This window comes from Sorex araneus, chromosome 6 (assembly GCF_027595985.1).
Source record: "Sorex araneus isolate mSorAra2 chromosome 6, mSorAra2.pri, whole genome shotgun sequence".
NCBI classification, from domain to species: Eukaryota; Metazoa; Chordata; class Mammalia; order Eulipotyphla; family Soricidae; genus Sorex; species Sorex araneus.
This window is the reverse complement of record NC_073307.1, coordinates 27,968,962-27,993,662: the sequence shown is the minus strand read 5'-3', so window position 1 is coordinate 27,993,662 and position 24,701 is coordinate 27,968,962. Positions and strand designations below refer to the sequence as shown.

At 47.5% G+C, this 24,701-nt stretch overlaps 1 protein-coding gene across 1 annotated transcript; it reads left to right on the top strand.

Moving 5' to 3' along the window:
* Positions 1–7,983: 7,983 nt before the first annotated feature.
* On the top strand, positions 7,984–16,820 carry IL4 (interleukin 4). Its single transcript, XM_004609965.2, has 4 exons — positions 7,984–8,118; positions 8,379–8,426; positions 13,796–13,921; positions 16,719–16,820. The coding sequence occupies exons 1-4, from the start codon at positions 7,984–7,986 to the stop codon at positions 16,818–16,820; spliced, it is 411 nt and encodes a 136-aa protein (XP_004610022.1).
* Positions 16,821–24,701: the final 7,881 nt, after the last annotated feature.

Genomic DNA, 24,701 nt, shown 5'->3' with positions numbered 1-24,701 from the left:
AGGGACAGGACGAGCTCTCGCACACTCAGCACACACCTCCCCTACCCCCATTTCAGGGGGTGCCATTAACCTCCTTCAGAGAGAGGCAAAGCCTGTTAAGTGGACCCTCCCTTCCACAGCTCTGCAGCCTTGCTCCCTCCACCCTGTGGATGGACCCCCTATCCCCACTCCAGGCCTCTGCTCAAGAACCTATCTCTGACTTTCTCGGGGACTCGGGCAAGGACTTAGGGAAGACCCAGCCCTGACTTTCCTGGTCACTTGGGGCTCCCCTTGTGCAGGGGTGCCCCATTCAGTCACAGAACCTACAGACTCCATAGCTGGGGCCCAGACGCAGCTCTAGGTGCTGGGGACCCATGGTGAACAAAACAAGGTCTCCCCAAAATGAAGATCAGAGTGTGCAGGTGTGCTGAGTGCCGGGAGGCTGCAAGGGCAGATGGGGGCTGCCATAGTCTGAGGGGAGGTGGGGAGACAGAGCCTGTCATGATGTGGCTCAGAGGGCCCCGAAGGGCCAGAGAGGTAGTACAGGGAGTAAGATGCTTGTCTTGCATACAGTCAATCCTGGTTCATCCTTGGCAATGCATATGGCTTCCTGGCACTGTGGCCAAGAATCCTCCCCAAAATTAAATATAATATTTTTGGGGGGTAAGAAAAGAGAAAATGTCCAGGAAGATGGAATAGCATGACCTGAGTCTGGAGTGAATGAGCTGGACAGTACCCTGACCTGCCCTTTTCTTGGGGAGCAACTGAGGCCAGCACCAAATTGCAGGGCACAGAGTGCCACCACTGGGGTCAAGGCTGACAGAGAGCCCGAGCTGCTGTGTGAAGGGCAGACTGAGAGGGCCAAAGGGACAGGACAGCGAGGAAAGCACCTGCCTTGCACACAGCTGACTGGGGTTTCATCCCCAGCACCGCCGAGGGTCCCTGAGACCCACCAGGAGTGATCCCTGAGTGCAGAGCCAGGAGAAACCCTGAGCACTGCTGGGTATGTGCTCCCTTCCCCAAAAAGAGCAGACAGTGGAGAAAGGGTGGGAGGGGGCAGGCTGGTCACGAGGTCTCTGGGAAGCTGCAGGTGAGAAACAATGGGGAGGGGGACGCAGATCAGATTCTGGAGCGCTGAGGTGCATGCATGTGAGCTACATGACAGACACTTTTGTCTATCATTCCTGTTAAACATGTGTGACCCATACAAATGACATATAACATGCATGTTATATATCATACAAATGCAGACACGTTAGGCTATATATCCACATTAGCTTTAAAACTCTAACATTTGAGGCTAGAGTGAGAGCACAGCGGGTTGGGCATTTGCCTTGAATGTGGCCGACCTGGGTTCAATTCCCAGCATCCCATACGGTCTGCCAAGTACCACCAGGAGTAATTCCTGAGTGCACGAGTCAGGAGTAACCCCTGTGCAACACCGGGTGTGACCCAAAAAGGAAAAAAACCCTCTAATACATACCAAAGTAATTCTCAGGAATCCATAGTCCAGCTTCAACAAAAGCTGCTCAAGAGAAAAGCACTTGCAGAGTAAAAGGAGGCAAAGTGGGATCGAATAACCCCGAGGACCTGATCAGTAGAGCTGAGGTCTGGGGGTGCAGGTGGGTCAGGGGAGGCAAAGGGGACCTTGGAGAAAGGTGGAAAAGTCCAGCACTCTGGTGGTGGGCGGGCTATAGCAGCACTGCATGAAATAACCATAGGAGTCCATTTAAGAAATCATAAAAAATATATAAAAATCAGTATGAGGCCGTACCTTAAAAACAACAACCATTGGGGGGGGGGAGGTATGCTGTCGTTCTTGGTGGTGGAATATGTGCACTGGTGAAGGGATGGCTGTTCGAGCATTGTATAACTGAGACTTAAGCCTGAAAGCTTTGTAACTTTCCACATGGCGATTCAATAAAACAAAACAAAACAAAACAACAACCACCATCATGACAAAGATCAGCCGCTCAAGGCCAACCCACATGGTCTGCCCCCACACCATTTCGGTCCAGTTCACACCCCATCACTCCGTCTTGCACTGGGGCTTGGGTGTGTGGTGGCAGTGTGGGTGGCCCTGGATGTGTGTGTGAGTGCCCTGAGGAGTGGGCATTCTCAGGGCTGCCCAGGTTCCACCATCACCATGGGTCGGTGTAATGCACCCCCGCAGTGCCAGGCTTCTCAAACACATCTCTGCCCTCGCCCCAGGCTCTGCCCCATGGGGCCATCTTGGCCACATCACTAGCTCCGCTCCCTCCGTGCAGCCCACAGGCCTGGCCTCACCTGCTCAGATCACTCTGAAGAGCCTGTGCCACCCCCGCCGAGCATGCCGTCCTGCCCAGGAAGGGCAGGGGGCGGGGAGAGTATGTTGCTGCTGTGCTCGCAGGCATTTCTCCTTGCTCCCCCACCCCCAACCCCCCCAGCATCCTTCTTCCCCTCAGCTTTAGTCGCCCTCCTCTTCCGCACTCAGAGTTGGGGACCAGCCCCAGACACCTCTGTTCACAGCCACTAACCCCACTCTCTGCCTCCTCAACTGCCATCTCCGAGTGACGAGAACCCAAGCCCCAAGCCTGGGACTTTTCCGTCTTCCTGAGCCCCACACTCGGCCACCTATGAGGTGATGGCTGGCCTGGGAGCCTCCTCCAAGGCGAGCACTATTCATGAGTCACCCCACACCCTCAGAGAGGGTAGGCAGAGTGGGAACGGAGAACTGGCCAGGGCCCAAGGCGCCAGGACACGGATGCTGCTTGGCTCTTGGATCCACTGCCCTCCTTCTGGGCTCCCAGCCCCCACCCTGCCCCCCAACTCCCTCTGCTGCATGCACCCACCACCAGGTACTGCCTGGTCTCTTCCAGGTCCTCCTGGGGTCACCCTGGTCCCACCCTCCCGCCCCGCTGCTCCTACGTAAGGTCACTTACCCCAGTCTGTGCTTAGACGTCACCCCCGCGCGTGAAAGCTCTGCTCTACTCTGTGCTCACAGCTGCTGGGGGTGGGGGGGGGGGAAAGGCAAGCAAAGGAGAGGCAGGACTGGGTGCGTGAGGCCCTTCGCCCCTCCGCCCCCACCCGAGGACAATCAGGGGCCTCAGAAAACTGAGCAGTTCTACTTGACCCCAGAGTTCTCCCTGAGCCTCCAAAACTACAATTTGCAGATGCCCAGAGGAGTGGAGCGTGGGGAGCCTTGTTCTGTAGGAGGCTGTGGAAGGCAGCCAAAGCACGGGGGACGGGGGGGGGCAGGATTTCTCGGGAGCAGAGGACAGACGAGTCCCTGAACCAGAGCTAGGATGGGGAGGGGAGGCTGGGGTGTTCCCTGCAATGGCCAGCTCAGGGGAGTGGGCCTCCCCCTGATCGCGTCTTCAGAGTTCTGGGTTCAGCATGGAAACTGCTATAGTGCTGGGTCCTAGGGACCAAATGACGATTTAAAAAATAATGATTTGGGGCATTGGAGGGATAGTACCTCCATGCAGGCAGCCCTGGTCAGATCCCCAACACCACATATGGGCTCCTGAGTACCACCGGGAGCGAGCACTGCAGGGGGTGGTCCAAACTCTCTCCCCGCAGGCAATATGAACTTGGGCCAGAGAGAGCTCAAAGGGGGGAGCACGTGCTTTGCACACAGAAGGCCCGGGGTTGGTCTCCGGCACCACCTGGTCCCACAGCTCGGAGCCAGGATAAACCCCCAGCACCATCAGGTGTGCCCCCCCAACCAAATAAATAAATTTAAAAAAACATTAACTTAACAACAATCTCGCCAGCACCCAACCCTGTGCACAGAGGACAAAGCTTGCCAGGCTCCTCACACGGCTCCTGCCTAGAGGCACGTTTTCCCATTTTACAGGGAAAAAGTAGCTCAGAGAGTGTCACCCATACTCAGGAGCGGAGCGCGCATAAGGCCAGCTGGATGGACTCCATGTCCAGCTCTCAGGAATGTTCTGTGCTGGGTCTCCACGAGGGGAGCTTTATATAGCATGAGGGACAGTGCTGGGGACTCGGGGTGGGGAGGAAGAGGCCAGAATTCAGCACAGAAACTACATCTCAGAGGTGAGGGGGGAATCTCTGTGCCCGAACCTGCAGCTCCTTAGTGTGCACACACACAGACACACAGACACAGACACACACACACACACACACACACACACGTGCATGAGCGTGGCAGCTGCCCTGCAGGGAGCCCAGTCCCCTGCTCCTCTGCCCTCTGGTCACTCCCTAATGTTTTGGAAAGTTCATCCTCTTTCCACTGACCTCACCCAACCATTGAAACAAGAGTGGTATTCTGCTTTGGAGTGCTTTGCTTTCCTTTTTCCTTTGGAAAGGGCTTTCTGACTCGCATCTTTGTCCCTAGAGCTCTAGAACCAGAGTGACCCTCAGAACAGCCCTAGGAAAAACCAACTGGCCTGCAGAAATGTTGCTTCTACAGCTGCTCACGTACTTGGTTACCCTGTCAACTGCCCCCCTCTTCAGTCCTCCCTCAAAGCCAGAGGCTCTCAGAGCACTGAAGCCAAGAGGACACTGCACATATCTTCAAGCCCACCAGCACTTCTGCTCAGCAGGGAAGTTTCAACCCAAATCTGATCACATCTGCATTTCACAATTCCATCAATTCTGGAAGAAACCTGTCAGCTCACAAACTGCCCTCCAACCTATCCTAGCCTCAAATTGGAAAATTCAATTCAAGAAATGGGTTGGGAACTTACACGGTAACTTTCCCAAAGAAGATATGAACAACGGAAGGTGCTTGGCATTACGAATCATCAGGGAAATGCAAATCAAAACCACAATGCTACGAGACACCTCACACGTTAGAATGACTGTTATCAGAGTGGAGAGATAACACAGGCCGGCAAGGATGAGCACAGTTGGGGGAACTGTGTGTTGGTTTAGCACTATTATTTTAATTTTAAACAAATTAGAAGCAGGGGAGCAATATTACAGTGAGTTCCTTGCCTTGCACATGGTCAAACTGGGTTCGATCCCTGGGACCCCATATGGTCCCCTGAGCACTCTCCTAAGCATAGAGCCAGAAAGAAGTCCGAAGCACTGCTGGCTGTGGTCCCCACACAAGAACATTAAAAAATAATTAGAAGCAGAAAAACTAAATAATCCAGTAATTCCATTCCTGGGTCTTTCTTTATCTAAAAGAAATATAAACATTACTTCAATAGGGCCTCCCCCGCCCCCTACCCTCTGGGCTCAGATCAGCAAGATTTATAAAAGGCAAGATATGGAAACAACCGAAGTGTCCCCCAGTAGATGTAGGGATAAAGAAACGGCCACTGGATGACAACGGAGCCACAAAAAAGGAAACCCTGACATTTGTGATGCTAGGGGTGATCTCTGGGGGAATTGTGCTCTCTGAAAGAAGTCAGGTAGAGAAAGAGAGATCCTGTGCAACTGAACTTATGTGTGGAATCTGAAAATATGAAACAATAACAACAACAAAATCTCACAGGAAAGAATTGGACATGTGGTTATGGGCAGGGGGTGGTGGTGAAGGCAGTCCATGTGGTACAGGTGTCTAGTCCCCAGGTAAACAGCACTAGCTGTGTGCAACATGAGTCAACCTAGCTCTAGGGCTTATTTCAAAATGAAGAGAGCAATTTCTCCAAGTTCTGATCACAAGAAAATCAGCTTTTCCTTTTCTTGCTATACCTCTATAAAACGGCGGGTGTTAACTAAGCTTTAGTTTATAATAATATCTAAGCTCATTATGCACTATACAATTATATAGTGTATGCCTTTCGCGAATAAATAAAACTGGAGAAGTGAAGTGTGAAGACAAGTAGCAATGTAGCAAGTAGCAAATAAAAATTTCAGAAGAGTTTACCCAAAGAGAAAAGACCTTTGTCCCAACTCTTGGGAGGTAATCTCTAAAATCCTGAGAGAGGATTTCTCTGGTCTTTGTTGAAAGCTCCTGGAGGTAACTCCTATACTTTAGGATTACACAAGAATTGAAGCATCTTTGTTATTCAGAGCAGGCCACCCATTCATCTGAAGAGACCATGGGGACTGACAGCCATTCTCTGTGGAGCTGGCCTGTTCTTTTGTTTGTTTGTTTTTTGTTTCGGACCACATCCTGTGATGCTCAGGGGCTACTCCTGCCTCTACTTCAGTTTGAATTCATCAGGAATTACTGCTGACGGTTTCTAGGGACCATATGGGATGCCAGGGATTGAACCCATGTATAAAGCAAATGCCCTACTATCTCTCTGGCTCCAAAGTTGCTTCTTTGTTTACAATGTGTCCCTTCACAAGTCTGTCCACTGTGTGTCATTGAACCTGAGGGGACAGACAGCAGGAACTCTCTTTTTTTCCCCCCAAGTTTCTTAAAGTTTTTCTTTTTCTTTTTTTTTTTTTAACAATAATGACATTCTACAAAACATCAGACTACCAAAAAGGACCGTGTCTTGGAGTCTGTGTTCACATTGTCCTGCAGGAGGACAGGTTGTGAGGGTGGCCCCAGGACCCCCGGGTTAGCGGCTGACATCTGAGGGAGGGCAGTCTGGGGGAGGCTGTACCTCTAACCTGTGACATTTGGCCATCAACAACAAGGTTGGCAAACTTGGCCTCAGTGCAAAAGGAAGAGTCCGACAGTCTAAAAACCTTCTGGTACAATATGAAATCCCCTACTCCGTGGCATGTACAGCACAGTAAAAAGCATCCCGAACAAAGCAACAACCTTGGCCATGCCCTTTCTCCGAGATCTGCTGGAGGAAGGTCAGAAGCTAAGAGAAACAGAACAAAGAGGCTCGGGGAGGAAGAGGCCACAGTGTGCAGGGCATGGCAGGATTGTGCTGCACCTGAGTGACGGGGGGTCAGGACATCACCAGGACGCTGGAAATCAGACTCAGGCAGCAGGGCAGTGGCGTGATAATATAGAGACAAGTGATTTGTCAGTCAGTAACAGTTGGATTCTACCCTCTCAGTTATGTATCTGTGTTATGAGTTTGTGTGTGTGTGTGTGTGTGTGTGTGTGTGTGTGGCCTGGCCTGGAAACCAGCAGCTTGCCCATAAACAGCATATAATTTCCCGCCGAGCTATGTCCCCAGCCCTGGGGATGTTTTGAAGTTCCATTTAAAGAGTGGTTATTCCTAAAACACACACACACACACACACACACACACACACACACACACACACACACAGTGTCTGCTAGAGACTTCCTTTTTTTTTTTGCTTTTTGAGTCACACTCGGCAATGCACAGGGGTCACTCCTGGCTCTGCACTCAGGAATTACCCCTGGCGGTGCTCAGAGGACCATATGGGATGCTGGGAATCGAACCCGGGTCAGCTGCGTGCAAGGCAAACGCCCTACCCGCTGTGCTATCACTCCAGCCCCGAGACTTCCTTCTTGTTAAAGACCTTGTAGAACTGTGATGACCCAACTTGGATCCCAGTTGAGACTCAATCTGTCAATTCCCAAATCCTGAAAGAACGGCACGCCTGCATGCTAGGACAAGACGATGTTGGTGCCCGTTAGTTTCCTTCCATCTAGAGAAAGAATCCAAGATCAGTTTTTTCATGGAAGGCGTTTCCAAGATGCCACCTGTCACTGGAAGAAGCCAAGCTGAAATACTATTGAAGAGAAACTTCTTAATATTACTCTTTCCCCAAGAGGACCGCACTAAAACTAATTCTCTTCTCTGCAAAGCAAAAACGCCAGCAGCAACCCCAAGCTGATAAGATTAATCTAAAGAACAAATTATGGTGTAATTTCCTATGATGCTACTTTGTAGTTGATTTTTTAAAATGGTTTCATTTTCCTCTTGGTTTTTATTTCAAAGGAACATCTTACCTGTTTTCTAATGGGGCTTTTTTTCTTTTCTAATGGGAGCTGTGATTGGCCCCCAAAGATCGAAAACTTGGTTTTTTCCAATGTAAATGAATTTTCCCTTATTTCAGCAATTTCAAAATCTATATATAGAGATATCTGTGTCAGAGTGCATTGTTGGTTCCCCCGAGTAAACTAATTGTCTTATACTACCAGTGAAAAATAGAGCTGTATTGATGGGTCTCGCCTCCCAACTGATGGCCACTCTGCTCTGCTTACTAGCATGTACCAGCAACATGGCCCATGTACACAGAAAGACTATTGTCCTGCGAGAGGTCATCAGAACGCTGAACACTCTCACAGAAAGAAAGGTGAGTGAGCTATCTGGCACTATCTCTCCAGATGATGATGCCGCCGGCAGTTCTTAGACTACCACGGCTTCTAGGGATGATGCTAGTTGGAGGCCTATTGGCAGCACGGGGGAGCAAAGAGAACACTCTGCCTTGGCATCGCCCCCTCCCCCCATTGAGGAACTGCAGGGAATGAGGGAATGAGGGCTGCTCAGCAAGGCTCACTTGGTAGAGTCGGTACTAATTCTGTCTTTTGCTCTCTCCGCCCTTCCTGGGTCAAGGATGCCTGTCTGGAGCTGACCGTAGCAGATGTCTTCGCTGCCCCAAAGGTAAGACTGTCCCGCGCTTGCTTTGGCATCTGGGCGATTTTGGAGAGGAAAGCCAGCCACAACGATTTGAATCAGAGACATTTGCAAGGGCTGGAGCACATGCTTTGTATGTAGGAGCCCTGGGTTCCATCTCCAGTACCACATAGTCCCCCAGCACAGCCAGAGGAACCCCTCTCTAGCACTGCTGGGTGTGGGCCACCTCCCCCACTCCAAAAAAAGAAATGAACTCTTGTAATGGAAAGTAAGCAGGCCCAAATTAAATATAAGGTATTGGATGTTTCCAAACACTGAAGATCCTGGTCTTTATACTAAAAAACGTCCTGGTGTTTCTGGTTTCATTTGAGAAAGAAGATACGTGAGAGAAAGCTTGGGTTTTAACATCCGAACTTAGATCCTTGTCAAGGAAGAGCTCTTTCGCATTTTACCCAGCCTCCCATGTAGCGCCTGTGATACAAAAGGCACTCGATAAATGTCTTATGAAAAAGAAAATTTATCTGGCCCATAGTTTCTTAAAAACCAAATACTCTCACAGAACCAGATATTGAGATTACAGGTTGAGAGCGCTTTCATTTTGTCTAAGAGACTTCCTATGGCAACAGAAAAGGTATGAATTACCAGAGCCCCCTTCTACCACCTGATCATCCACTAGCACCAGACTGGCTGTCCAGAGCCGATCAGATCAGTTTGCTCTGTCCTGCCAACTCCCTTCCAACCTGGTCTGGAACTGTCCTTTGGGACGGGTTTCCACCTCTCCCTGCTTCTGGCAGCTCAGCCATCTTGCTTTCGGCCTCCGGTGCTGGCTCATTTCCCCACCCCCTTATCTGTAGTGGGAGGAGATAGATTTGACAGCTGATAGTGTGTTTTCTCTGACAAACACATGACTACAGCCATATCAATAGCTTTGTGCATATCAGTTCCTGTTTTCATGGAAACACACAACTGAGAATGAAAACACCCAAAGCTTCAATTAAACCAGTGGTCTCCTAACTACCTGCTTTCCATGTGTATGAGAGGGGGTAACCGGGCCAGTGCAAAGTGCAGTGGGGTGGCAGGGCCATGCCTAGCATCCAGACCATAGAAGGAGCTTATTCTCTTCAGGCATTTACCTGGTCTGATTTCACTTAAGATTCTTTTAGCTGGTGGATATAGCTTAGTGGTAGAACAATTGCACTGCATGTGTGTGGCCCTGGGTTCAATCCCCATGACCACAAGAAAAAAAAGTAAAAAATATTATTTTAGAAGTCACAGGTGGGCGGGAGCAATAGTACAGCGGGGAGGACGTTTTCCTTGCATGCCGACCCTGATTTGATCCCCAGCATCCCATATGGTCCTCTGAGCACTGTCAGGAGTAATTCCTGAGTGCAGAGCCAGGAGTAACCCCTGAATATCACAGGGTGTGACCCAAAGGCAAAAAAAAAGTCATAGGTATGGAATATTTGTACTATTATTTATAATTGTATAAATATGCTATGTATAACTATATATTATTATTTAAATTACAATTTATATAATATTTTAGAATTCTGCCCTTCAAAGTCTCATTATATACCAGTTTCAGAGTCTCATTCTATACCAGTCTATCAGTAGGTTGGTAGGGATTAGAAAAGATTTATGTAATACCATATAGCATATTAATATTCTGTTCCTATAAATACCAGTCAAAGGTCCACTGGGTTCTAAGAAACAAGGCCCAGTGGGTTCTCTAGAGGAGGTTACATGCTGGGAGGGTGCCTGAAAAAAGTGCTGAAGGTCTGAATGGAGACGCCTGTGATAGCAGCCCCAGTTCTGACATGAACTAGCTGTGAGGCCTTTGTCAAGCACGCCTCTTTGTGCCTCAGTTTCTACAACTGAAGATCACTGTATCACTGTATCACTGTCATCCCCTTGTTCATTGATTTGCTCGAGCGGGCACCAGTAACATCTCCATTCATCCTAGCCCTGAGATTTTAGCAGCCTCTCTTTACTCGTCCTTCCCAATGGTGCCGCATTGGAGGCTCTTTCAGGGTCTCATCATTTTTACTGTTTTTGGCATATAGAATGCACCACGGAGAGCTTGCCAGGCTCTGACATGTGGGCAGTATACTCTCGGTAGCTTGCCGGGTTCTCCAAGAGGGAGAACTAGCTTGCCGGGTTCTCCAAGAGGGAGAACTAGACAATAAGAGGTCCTGCAGCCGCAAATGTGGCCGCACACTTCCAGGAGCTTTGTTCTATAGTCTCTGGATCTTGGCTGTTGATGGGATTACATGGCGACAGGGGCAGTTTGTGGGTGTGACTGCCTAGCTACTGGAAAAAGGGGGATCTGGGTGGAAGAGGCCCAGTCAGATCTGAGCAGGCTTGGAGATCTCAGCCCTGAGTTCCGCACACCTAGGTTCCTTCATGAGTGAGGCTTGTCTGAGTGTGTGGGGAGTGGCCTTGAGCATGGCTGTGGCTGGGTTCCAGAGGTCTTCGGCTACCGGACTCTGCTCAGGAACGGGAAAGGGAACTCAACCTGCCCCCCCTCCAAGGCCACCCCCCCCCCACCGGTGAAAATACGGAAGTTATTTTGAAAGTTGGCTGAAATCCAACTCTTAGTGGAAAGTATTATGGCAAAATGATACAACTCTTGATTAAGGGAGGGAAAAAGCTGATTGCAGAATAATTCTAAGAAAAAGGGGCCAGTGGTTAGAAATGATCAAATCCTCCATGACTCCGAGCTCAGGCTGTGACCCCACTCTTACCCATGTCACATGCACTTCCTTCCACTGCTTCTACTTCTCCCAGTATCACTTACTTATCTGTTAAGATAATTTAGGATAAGGAAAAGTTGTTAATTTTCAAAACCCACACAGGTAAAAGCATGGGGTGGAAAGTTACTTATCTGTGTTAGAAGAGAAGTGACGTTTCTTCCCCAAATCCAGGCAACTTTGCCTCTTTTGAGGAGTAAGAATTTCAGTACCTAAAGGTTGGGGTGTATCCTGCCTCTGGTAGTTCCTGAAGACAATGTGCAGAAGCACACTGGACTTCAGAGGCCACACCCTTCCCGATGTCCCTGAGAGAAAGGGCACCGTGGGCAGTCAGAAGGGGGAGTTTGCTAATCAGGGGCCAAAAGGCCCACCTGTGTGAGCTCCCAGGCTCCCAGGGGTTCACAGGTCACAGGTAAAGATCGCACAAATGCGGGTACTTGACACAAACTAAGGGGATCAACTGGTAGGATGGAGGGGGTGGCGCACAGGAAGGAAACGAGGTTGGAAGAGAGCCACAGTGAGAAAAGAGAAACACTGAGCTAACTTCCCAGAAGGTTCTTTGCTTACCAACTTAAATCTATTTTTTTTCAATTGAAAGAATCATCACCAAGTGAAAATGAAGGGTTTTCTAAGTGTCTAGCACTGAACACATGTAGCAGAAGTGGGGATGACAAATGCAACACCAATAGGCATGTTTGTTTGTTTAGTCATCCTAAATGAAGCCACTTAAGAACCAGAATCTGGCAGTCACTGTCATTGAATAGCCTCCCCTGGCACTCTGTTGCCCCTCTGGGCCCACTGGGGGCTGGCATCATTTATACAAAACAAGTTTTAGTATAAAGAGACCAAGACCTTCCATTTTTAGAGGACTATTCATACAAAATAAATTATTTAGGTCCTGCGTTGGTGGCAGACTTTGGGGATGGCGGTGGACACATTCAAAATATGGTAGTGACAAGATGTAATGGTGGTGGGATTGGTAAATGCATCAGATCATTGTGAACAACTTTATATAAAATTAAATTTAAGGGGCTGGAGCAATAGCATAGCAGGTAGGCACTTGCCCTGCACTCGGTGGACCCGGGTTCAATTCCCAGCATCCCATATGGTCCCCGAGCACCGCCAGGAGTAATTTCTGAGTGCATGATCCAGGAGTAACCCCTGTGCAGTGCCAGGTGTGACCCCCCCAAAAAATTTAAAAAAATTTTTTTTAAAGACCAAGATCATCAATGTTTGGAAACATTTATCACCTCATAGTTCATTTGGGCTGCTTGCTTTCTGTGACAAAAGTTTATTTTCCCTTTCTTTGGGGGGTGGAGTGGGGCGAGCAGCTCAGGCCCTATTTTGCCTCTTTTTTGTTTCTGCCAGGCTGCTAAGGGTGTACCCCAGCCCCGCCCCCTGGCTCTTCGGAACATGCTCAGTAGCAAAGCCTGCGCCAGCAGATGGGAGCAGAGCTGCAAGCCTGAGGGGCACAGTGCTGCCCCGAGTCACCAGAATGAAACCAAAGCCTTTAGAATTTGCTCCAAACTTTTTCCAATTCCAATTTTATCCAACTTATCCTTAGAGAGTCCTTTGAAAACTTATCTTTAGAGGGTATTTTTCAATTTTACATAGCATTACCCTCACAACTAGTCATAATCCATCAGGAACCTAATTCAACAGGCCACGAGTCAGGCTCCAGCGCACGGCCTGGTGGAAGATCGAGGATGAACAGAGCGTTCCCTGTCCAGATGGCCCGACTCAGCCTGAGCCCACTCTCCTGGCTCTGCGCCTCCATTCTCCAGAGGGAGGCCATAGGAGACCCCGAGCCCCATGCAGGTGGAGGCTCAGTCCCTCTCCCAGGTTCCCAGCAAAAGTGGTTTCTCTACTGGCACATACCTGAGTCAAAGGCTCCGTCATTCTCTAGACAGTCAGATGGCCAGACCCAGGTCACGGCCACCCAGTTTCAAGGCAGTTCTGGATCCGCGCCTGTGAGCCCAAATGACCCTTCCAGAAACTGTGTCCAAGGCATCATTCCCTGAAACTTCCCTTGATCCGCCCTCTCCTGATCCCCGACACCTCCACCCACCCCTGCACCCCACAGACCCACTGCTGGGCACCCAGCCCAGACCCACTCACCTCCTCTGGGCTTAGGAAGGCCTTCCTTCACCTGAGTTGTCTCCAGGGGCTCTAAATACCAAGTGCTGCCTGAAGCAGCCCTGCCCGGGACAAGAGGAAGTAGAATTCCCAGGGATACCTGGGCTGTAGAACCTTACAAGAATGAGAGAGTGATAATAGAATGTGGGCACCTTCCACCAAAAGCAACAACTTGGCTAGGGTGAAAAACAAAAACAGCAAACAGGCATGTGCTGTGCAGCGGAGTGACTCTGTCATGTCACCGCACCCTCCCAGGGAAGGGAAACCGCGAGGAGGCGGCTGCAATTTCAGGGCCTTCAGGAGGAGTCACTGACAGACGTTCGGGGCTGTAGCCAGCCTCCTTCTCTACCATGGCACGAATACCTGATGGGTTTCCGTACTTGCACACTTCCCTGAGACAGTATGGGCTTCTTTCACTTGCCTGCCTAGAAAGACAAAATCAGAAGAACTCTCTCTGCTGTGTCCAAAAGAAAGTTAATGCATGGATATCTGTGGCATTTCTCTTTCCAGAATACAACCAGGACGGAACTCTTCTGCAGGGCCGCTACGGTGCTCCGGCAGTTCTATAAGGATCACAAATGTCTATATCGCTTCCTGAGGGGGCTCGACAAGAACCTCAGCAGCCTGGCCAACATGGTGAGCTGAGTTCAACGGACAGATTGGTTTGTGGTGGCTGGTAGCAGCTTCACTCCTAAGCACTCCTCTGAGTCATGATGTCCATTAGCTCCCGAAACAAATTTTTTGCTGAGGCTCTGAGAGTGGCGGGTACTGTCCTGAGCCCAGGGATCTAGGATGAAGGCAAAGCTCTCACAGAATGTCCTAGCAGGGGCAAACGTGTCATGTGATGCTCAGGAGTGGCAGTGCTTCACGGAAGAAGGAACATGGGTGTCACTGAGGGAGGGGACTGACTTAATAGCAAGAATTTGAATTAAGTGAAGGTATAAACATATGAGTGACTGGAAAAAATAAAAGTACAGGAAGAAGGAATGGGAATGGCAGCGTGGCTGCATCAGAATAAGCAAGGTGAGCAGGTCACACAGGGCCTTTGGATTATCTCCTTGCCAGTGCCGAGGACTGAATGAGGGCTCCATATAGGTTGGGCATACGACTCACTACCACTAAGCCTTAGTTGTGAGGTGCAGGCCCTTTGGATTCTGCCCCAATCATGGTGGGAAACAGAACAGGGTTTTGAGTAGGCTGGAGATGACAATCTGACATATGATTGGCAAGGCTCACTCTGATGCACCATAGACTCGATGGTGTGTAGGCACAAAAGATGGTCTACTGGTCATCGCTAAGAACAGAGGCAGATGGGGTGAGAGTGGGGGAGAGTGAAGGTGACAAACTTCTTAGTCTCTAGCCTGGGTCCCTGAGGGAGAGCTGATAAATCTGGAAGATGGTAGGGCTGGGAATGAGGAGGCAAAGAGGTGGGGCAGATGCGAATTAACAAAATAACCGTTGGTTTTGTAAGTCAGGAGATGCCTGACTGGATGGCCAAGTGGACATGTTGGGAAGATTGCTGGGAAAGGCTGACACTTAGGGAGTTAAAAATGTTGCTATAAAATAGGGGCTGGATGATAGCATAGTGGGTAGGGCATTTGCCTTGGATGCGGCTGACCGGGTTCGATTCCCAGAAACCCATATGGTCTCCCGAGCACCACCAGGAGTAATTCCTGAGTGCAGAGCCAGAAGTAACCCCTGAGTATAGCCGGGTGTGACCCAAAAAGCCAAAAAGAAAAAAAAAACCTTTGCTATAAAATGAAGAGTCCTGGGGCTGGAGTGATGGCATAGCGGGTAGGGCGTTTGCCTTGCATGCGGCCGACCGGGTTCGATTCCCAGCATCCCATATGGTCCCCTGAGCACCGCCAGGAATAATTCCTGAGTGCAGAGCCAGGAGTAACCACTGTGCATCGCCGGGTGTGACCCAAAAAAGAAAAAAAAAAAAGAAGAGTCCTCAGAAGGATTTAGAAATCACAGATCTGAATGACACAGAGAAAAAGAGTCAAGAGCCAGGCCCAGCCATGCTCTAGCCTGTGGAGGTCAGAAAGAGAAGGGTCGGGCAAACAAGATGCCCAAAGAGCCGGTGGAGGAGGAAGATGCCAGAGTGATGCCTTCGAAGGCAAACAAAGGCAAGGCAGAGCGTGACTGTGTCTCACACAGTGAACGGCCAGGTCAGATGGAGACTGAGCCAGGTCACTGATCCACAGAGAATAAAGGCAGGGAAGAGGAAGAGGAAGGAGGGAAAGAGAAGGAATAGAAAAGTCTTCGGAGTAACTCTGGGTACAGAGGAATGAACAATGTAGATGAAGGACAGGGATGGGGTGAGCGAAGCATCTTCTCTGGGAGGGGAGCCACGGTGGCACTCCAGGGCCACACCCAGCAGTGCTGGAGCTGGGGCACCAACAGTCTTGGACATACAAGACATGTGCTCTACTGCTTGAGCCACAGCCCCAGTCCCAAGCTTCTCTCTCCCCTCCCTCCCCCACTATCAGGTTATATACCAGTAAGATGGTTCTGTAGAGAAGAGAGAAGTAATCACGCAGGAGTGAGGAAAAGCCAAGAGCAGACGTTACTAAGGCCAAGTAGAGGTGCCAGAGACCTTCATTGGGTCCCTGGGTCAGCCTCCTCACTCAGAACATGCAGCTGACACAGTGCTCATTCTCTTTTTCTCTGAGGAGGGGTGATGCCTCCCAAGCAGTACTCAGGGGGCATGGGGGCCACTCCCAGTGGTCAGTGCTAGGGTTGGGAATGAGACACTGCTCAGGCCCTGTAGTGCCAGGGACTGCCTGAGTGCTCAGCGGCCTCTAGGGACACACTCCATGATCTTGGTCGGCCATGTAGTACAGGGTCTCAAACTAGGGCTGGACATGTGCAAGGCATGCTCCTCACCCCTGAACCATCTTCCTGGCCCTCAATCGCACCTTTAATCCTAATGAACTCTGAACCACTGCCCTGCTTTACAAAGGAAAAGACTGGAAACAACTTATCAATGAAGTTGTCCATCCGAAGCAATAAAATTAATAAGTTGGTTAGAGCTGAGATTCAAACCCAAACATGGCCTATGGTAGATACCCAGAATCCTCTACTCTCAACATGCCACCAAGCAGTGGTGTTGTTGGCTAATGGGCAGGAAGACAAGTGGAGGAAGCTGTCTGAGTGGTTGAGGACAGAACTGAGTCTTCATACCACAGCCCTGAGCAGCAACAATCTGTCCACAGATCTCCAGAGCCTGCAGCTGGGGCACTGGCCACTGCTGTGAAATGTTAAGCACTGACAAGGGGTTAATCCTGCAGGATGCAGGCAGGGGCAGTTTCCCCAACAGACTAGCCTGGAGGCACCCGTCTGCGCTTTGCTCAGGCGGCAAGGGCTAGAGTGGGCAGGACTCACTGATGGTGCAATGACAGTGGGAGCTAATGAAGTATTTCTATTGCAGACCCATTGTCCCGTGACAGAAGACAGGAAGAGTACACTCAAAAGCCTCTTGGAAAGGCTGAATACCATCACGAAAGAGAAATACTTCCATTCTTCAAGTTGAATATTATAATTTATGTTTCTAATAGAGTTTATTTTTTTAATATTTATATATTTATAAATAAAGTATGTGTAGAAGCTGCCCGTGTGACATTACTTTGATGGGACTGGCTATCTGTACATGACATGTGAAAATTATGGCTTGCCACTTTTGAAACAAACTGAGAGACTAACTGGCATGGGAGTGAAAAAACTAAGTAACCACTCATTGAGGATTTTGCTCTGTGAGGAGAGAGTCATATTGTATGAAATGACACAAAGATGCACAATGGGGCAGGCGAGACAGTACGGGGACAAAATGCCCACCTTGCACGCAGGTAACCCTGAATCGGTGCCCAGCACGGCTGGGAGTGCTCCCACAGCACAAAGCCAAGAGAAACCCTGAGCAAGTTCTGAGCACTGCTGACGTGTTTCCAAACAACACTCCCCACAAAAGAGTGCAAGATGCAAATGTAAGAGATTTGCAGATGGGCTCAAGGGCCAGACATACTACCAAGTAATTCTGAATTGAAAAGGTGTGAACCTGATACTTACAACATAATTTCATTGGCACACAGGCTATTATAGTTGAGTTGAAAGAGGAGGGAAAAAAATCACTGTATTGAGATAAACAAATGGGACTATATAAAACTAAGAAGCTTCTGCACCGCAAAAAAATACAGTGACCAGAATACAAAGACAATCTACAGAATGGGAAAGGATATTCACCCAGCATCCATCAGATAAGGGGTTAATATCAAGGTTATACAAGGCACTGGTTGAACTCTACAAGAAGAAAACATCCAACCCCATCAGAAAATGGGGCGAAGAAATGAACAGAAACTTTCTCAAGGAAGAGATATGAATGGCCAAAAGGCACATAAAAAAATGCTCTTCATCACTAATCATTAGGGAGATGCAGATCAAAACAACTATGAGATACCACCTCATACCACAGAGACTGGCACACATCCAAAAGAATAAAAGCAACCGCTGTTGGCATGGACATGGGAAGAAAGGAACCCTTCTACGCTGCTGGTGGGGATGCCAACTAGTTCAGCCCTTTTGGAAAACAATATGGACTCTTCTCAAAAAATTAGAAGTTGAGCTCCCATTTGACCCAGCAATACCATTGCTGGGAATATATCCCAGAGAAGCAAAAATGTATAGTCGAAATGACATCTGCACTTACACGTTCAATGCATCACTGTTTACAATAACCAGAATCTGGAAAAAACCCGAGTGCCCAAGAACAGATGACTGGTTAAAGAAACTTTGGTACATCTATACAATGGAATACTATGCAGCTGTTAGAAAAGATGAAGTCATGACCTTTGCATATAAGGGGATCATCATGGAAAATATCATGCTAAGTGAAATGAGTCAGAAAGAGACAGACACAGAAAGATTGCGCTCATCTGTGGAATATAAAATAACAAAATAGGAGACTAACATCCAAGAATAGTAGAAATAAGTACCAGGAGGTTTGCTCCATGGTTTGGAAGCCGGCCTCACATGCTGGGGGAAAAGGCAGCTCAGATAGAGAAGGGAACACCAAGTAAAATGTGGTTGGAGGACCCACTCTGGAAGGGAGATGCGTGCTGAAAGTAGACTAGATTGAACACGATGACCACTCAGTACCCCTATTGCAAACCACAACACCCAAAAGGAGAGAGAGAACAAAAGGGAATGCCCTGCCACAGAGGTGGGGTGGGGTGGGGTGATGGGATTGGGGTGGGAGGGATACTGGCTTCATCGGTGGTGGAGAATGGGCACTGGTGGAGGGATGGGTTCTTGAACATTGTATGACGGAAACACAAGTACCAAAATGTGTAAATCTATAACTGTACCCTTACAGTTATAGATTCGCTACTAAAAAAATAAAATAAACAAAAAATAAATAAAATTTATATTATTTCTTGGCTAAAAAAAAATCACTATCACTATATCACTGTCATCCTGTTGTTCGTCGATTTACTTGACCGGCCACCAGTAATCTCTCTATTCCTCCCAGACCTGAGATTTTAGCAGCCTCTCCTTACTCATCTTTCCCAACGACTGGAGACTCTTTCAGGATCAGGGGAGTGAGATCTATCGTTACTGTTTTTAGCATATCGAATACGCCATGGGTAGCTTGCCAGGCTCTGCCTGTGCGGTGGGATACTCTCGGTAGCTTGCTGGGCTCTCCGATATATATATAAAAGACTCTCTAAGATTTGTTGCCTACTGTCTGAACTCCATCAACTATGGTGTGGTAATTATGGGAAACGGGTAGGAAGTGTCTTATAATGTGCCCCAAAAGCGGCCTGGAGCATGGCAGCATTTGGGTAGTGGAGGTAGGTTGTTGGGGCTGGGTCCCTTGGGGCGGGGAGGGTTCTCACCCTCTTCCCTCTGGGGCGCCCTGAGTGAAAACAGCCTGGCATGGAGTTGAGTTGAAAAAGGAGAAAAAACATAATTCAAACATGTATTTTCATTGTTCTTTTGAGAATCTCTCCTTATTATGATTCTTAATTCGTTCATCCAATTATTTTATTTATACATTATTACTGTTTTTTGTGTGCTAGGCAATATAAATTTATTTATTTATTTTTTATTAAGTCACCATGAGATAGAGTTACATAGCTGATCATGGTTTGGTTTCAGTCATATAGTTTTCCAACACCCACTCCTCCACCAGTATTCACAGTAGCCAGAATAAGTGCCCAAGAACAGATCACTGGTTTAAGAAACTATGGTACACCTACACAATGGAATACTGTGCAGCTGTTATGAAACAGGAAAAAAATGAAGTTATGAAAATTGCTTATAAGTGGATAGGCATAGAGAATATCACGCTGAGTGAAATGAGTCAGAGGGAGAGACAGACATAGAATGATTGGACTCATTTGTGGTATATAAAAAAAATACATATATATGAGACCAATACCCAAGGACAGTAGAAACAAGGGCTAGGAGGATTGGTCCACGGTTGGAAGCCTGTCTCCCTTCTCTATCCCAACTGTGTTCTCTTTCCTAACAGAGAAGGCAGTTGGGATAAAGAAGGACCCACTGTGACAATGATAGCTAGAAATGATCACGTTGGAATTTGTTATATTTTAACACTTTCATTTATCATCAGATGATTGCTTCTGTCACATATTTCCTTTTTTGTTTTTGTTTTTGTCTTGGGACCACACCTAGTAAGTTCAGGGCTTACTCTTCACTCTGTACTCAGACATCACTCCTGGAAGTGCTCAGAAAAACATATGTGATGCTAGTGTTTGAACCTGGGTCAGCAACATGTCAGGAAAATGCCTTACCTGCTATACTATTTCTCCAGCCATCTGCTACTTTTATTTTTTTTGCCTTTTGGGTCACACCCAGTGATGCACAGGAGTTATTCCTGGTTCATGCACTCGGGAATTACTCCTGGCAATGCTTGGGGGACCATACGGGATGCTGGGAATTGAACCTGGTCGGCTGCGTGCAAAGCAAACACCCTACCCACTGTGCTATCACTCTAGCCCCAATCTGCTACATTTTTAAAAAATTGATTTTTATTAAAAGCACTGTGATTTACAAAGTTGTTCATTGTACAGTTATTTCAAGCATTTAGTGTTCCAACACCACCAGTGTGACCTTCCCTCCACCAATATCCCCAGTTTGCCTCCCAATCCCAACCTGCCCCCTAGGCACAGAACAAAGTTACTTTATATTGCTTATTCCAACAAACCTTTAGGAACTGGAAAATAGAATGATCAGAAAATAAATCAATAAGGGTCAATTAGTGATTACTATCTGATTTTGACCTATGTAAATAAGAAAATTAAAATCATTTAATATAATATAAAAATGTCTATTCTTAGTTACATATATGCATTTTCAACTCTGGAATCTAAAGTATATTACATTGGATTTTATTTTATACTCTTATCTCCTTGTGGTACACGGGCAGAGCCTGGCAAGCTACCTGTGACGTATACGATATGCCAAAAACAGTAACGATAGGTCTCATTCTCCTGACCCTGAAAGAGCCTCCAATTGTTGGGAAAGATGACTAAGGAGAGGCTGCTAAAATCTCAGGGTTGGGAGGAATAGAGACATTACTGGTGGCCGCTCGAGTACATCGACAAACAATGGGATGACAGTGATACAGTGATGCAGTGATAATTCAAATATATGACATCGCTCTGCAATAAACAATATTTTGAGAACTAATAATATATATTCCCTGATTCCCAAGTCTTTGAATCAATCAATATACAAAGTGCAGAAATCTTAGTTATGGTTACCAAAAAGACTAAGTGCTAGCAACCTGACAATAGAAAAGGTATAATTGCAAGTGGCTGAGAGGTAAAAGCAGAAGAAAAGAGCAGGGACAGGACTCTGGGAAGTGGTCAGCCAAGAAATGGACTAAGCAATACAGCAAAACAGACAAGAGTAAGAGATTTAAGTAGTTATTCAAAATCAAAGGGGTAACAGGTAAAAATAATTTTCATTAGAAAGTTGGAAGGAGGGGCTGGAGCGATAGCACAGCAGGTAGGGCATTTGCCTTGCATGCGGCTGACCAGGGTTTGATTCCCAGCATCCCATATGGTCCCCCTAACACTTCCAGGAGTAATTCCTGAGTGCAAGAGCCAGGAGTAACCCCTGAGCATCACTGGCTGTGACCCAAAAAGCAAACAAAAAAAAGTTGGAAGGAGTAGTGAACCCTCTCTTTTCAACAGGGAAATAACACACATCTAAAGTTGATTAATCAAAAAATAGCAAGAGGAGAAAGGATGATTCTGAGTGGTAGGAGAGGGGGTGGGTGTGTTGTGTGGGACTCTGATTTGATACATGTTCAAGTTTTCACAGTCAAGAGGAAGGGAATGACAAACAGCCATAGGAACAGAACTTAAGAGCTGGTCTGGGGAAGCAGACACTGGCGGTGGGTGTGGGGTTGGGACACTGTCTGCATGGAACATCAATAAAAACTGGGAGGAAAAGAAGCTTTCTTAGTAAAAATAGGGGGGAGGGGAATTGTAAGTACCTTTGGATTATGACAGTACTATCCAAAGAACTAAAAACAAATTAAAGTTTGTTTGCTAAGAATGGAATCTGAAATAAAGATAAGTGAAAGAGGGCAAGAGAATACTGACTTTCCACTGAATTCCCCGTGTGTGTGTGTGTGTGTGTGTGTGTGTGTGTGTGTGTGTGTGTGTGTGTGTAATATTGCTGGCTAGAGGCTGGGAGATGAGAGGACAGATAGGATGTTCCGAGATCTGGGTTTCTTGGGGTTAAAACCACTCCAGTCCAGTTTAGGCTCGATCTTTAAGTGTTTTCCCTTGAACACAGCATCTCTCTTGCTTGTGTCTTTTTTGCTTACCTACTTCCACTATGGAGAAGCCTGTGATCTCTCTTCAATGAATTTATACTTTTCTCTTTTTCTCCTCTCACATCTTTCTAAATAAATTTCAATAAAAACTAACTTGCTTCATACACACACACACACACACACACACACACACACACACACAAAGATATAGCTAGACACCAGACCCCATACCAGGCTGTTTCACTCGGGGCACCCCAGAGTTGGGGGGTGGGTGAGACCCCTCCCCGCCCAAGGGGACCGAAAACCTCCAGAACTCAACCACAGCCATGCTCACGGCCACTTTCCACACGCTCAGGCCAAGCCTCACTCACGAGTGAATTTTTTCTTGGACCCAGCGGCCGCATTTGCCACAGCCCAACACTACAAAGGACACACCCTACCCATGCTCCAAGTGTACCGCACCACAGTTGATGGGATTCAAAGTAGGAGGTAACCAGCCTCAAAAGGAAATATTATATTATTTCGGTTCTGCTTTGGGGCAGCGGTTGGGGGACCAGGATGGAAACACCCAAAATATGGTGGTGGGAAGGTGTAATGGTGGTGGGATTGGTGTTTGAATATTAAATGTAATCAAATATTGTGCACTACCTTACAAAATAAGAAGAAAATAGAATAAAAACATCATGTGAATTACAAATTTTAAAAAAAGGAACTGCTCCATTAAAAAATTAAAGGGGCAGGCTAGAAAAATGGTGCAGCAGGTAGGACATTGCCTTGCATGCAGACAACCCAGGTTTTGATCCCCACCTTTTCATATGGTTCCCTGAGTACCTACAGGAGTAATTCCTGAGTGCAGAGCCAGGAGTAACTCCTAAGCATTGCTGGGTGTGGCCCAAAAACAAAATTAAAGAGGAAAAGAGCAAATACAAATGTCAAATCAGAGCCTCACCCATGAGTGAATCTGCAGGAAAAACCCAGGTATGCAGGAATTGAAAACTCCAGGCTCAAAGGAACCGACGACCTTCCTTCCATCTCCCTGTTTTTCCAGTAGCTTGGCAGTCACCCCCACAGGCTGTCACTGGCACCATATACTCTCATTAACAGTCATGATCCAAGAGATTTCTCTTGGAAGAGAGAATAGAATGATATGCCATATCAATGCTGCCAGACCCCACAATGCCAGGCTGTTTTATTTGGGGCAACCTGGAGGAGGGGCCGGTAAGGTCCCTCCCTGCCCTAATGGACCAGCTGACCAGCTCCAGCAGCCAAAAATCTCCAGAACTCAACTGCTGCCATGCTCATGGCCACTCTCCTCACGCTCGAACAAGCCTCACCCATGAGTGAATCAATTTCTGGACTGCGAGGCAGTGAATGCTTACTTTACATCTCATACTTTAAACCACCAATACACCCAGAGCAGCACACCACATTTGATTGGGAAGGCAACCAATTTTAGGGGGTACTTTATTTATACAGATATAGATGTAAGCACACAAGACTCAACCTTCTTTTCCTTCTTTATCTACTTTTTTTTTTATTGAATCAGCATGAGATAGTTACAAACTTTCATGATTACATTTCAGTCACACAATGATTGAGCACCCATCCCTCCACCAGTGCACATTTTCCACCACCAATGCTCCCAGTATCCTTCCCACCACCACCTCCTTCCTCTGTGGCAGGTACTTCTTACTCTACTTTTGGGCATTATGGTTTGCAATATAGATACTAAGAGGCCATCATGTTTGGTCCTTAGTCTACTTTCAGCACACATCTCCCATCCTGAGCAATCCTTCCAGACATCATTGACTTAGTGGTCCCTTCTCCATCCCAGCTGACTTTTCCTCCAAAATGTGAGGCTGGCTTCCAAATCATGGAGTGATCTTCCTGAAGGCTCATCCTTTAACCAACATGTTACTAATCTCTTATAGAAGGGCTTTTTTTGCTGTTGTTTTTTCCCTTCTTGGGTCACACCCGTGATGCTCAGGGGTTACTCCTGGTGGTGCTTGGGGGAGGCCATATGGGATGCTGAGAATCAAATCCAGGTCGGCTGTGTGCAAGGCAAACACCCTACCTGCTGTGCTATCACTCCAGTCCCATTATAGAAGGGCTCAATGTCTCCGGGGTGAAATACAACAATCTTAACATACTTTCCTCTAAGAAACCTTTTTTGTCACTTCTTTTTTTCTTTTTGGGTCACACCTGGCTGTGCACTCAGGAACCACCCCTGGCAGTGCTCAGGGGACCATATGGGATGCTGGGATTCAAACCCGGTTCAGCCAAGTGCAAGCAAACGCCCTACCCGCCGTGCTATCACTCCAGCCCCCTTTTATGTCACATTTTTAATGGATTATTCATAACAAGCAATACAAAATAAATTATTTAAGTTCTGCTTGGGAGGCAGGTTTTGAGGTTCGGGGTGGAAATATGGTGATGGGAAGGTATAATGGTGGTGGGACTGGTATTCAAATATTAAATGTAATTAAATATTGTGAACAACTTTATAAAAATAAAATTAAAAAAAAAACAAATGTCAAATCATTGGAACTTGCCCTTTGAAGACATGGTATCTGTAAGAATATGGATCTAGTAACAGTGAATGAGCATTCT

Coding starts and splice junctions, on each gene's coding strand:
- IL4 (XM_004609965.2), top strand. CDS start 7,984: ATGGGTCTCGCCTCCCAACTGATGGCCACTCTGCTCTGCTTACTAGCA. Junction 8,119..8,378: donor ACACTCTCACAGAAAGAAAG/GTGAGTGAGCTA, acceptor TCCTGGGTCAAG/GATGCCTGTCTGGAGCTGAC. Junction 13,922..16,718: donor TCAGCAGCCTGGCCAACATG/GTGAGCTGAGTT, acceptor TTTCTATTGCAG/ACCCATTGTCCCGTGACAGA.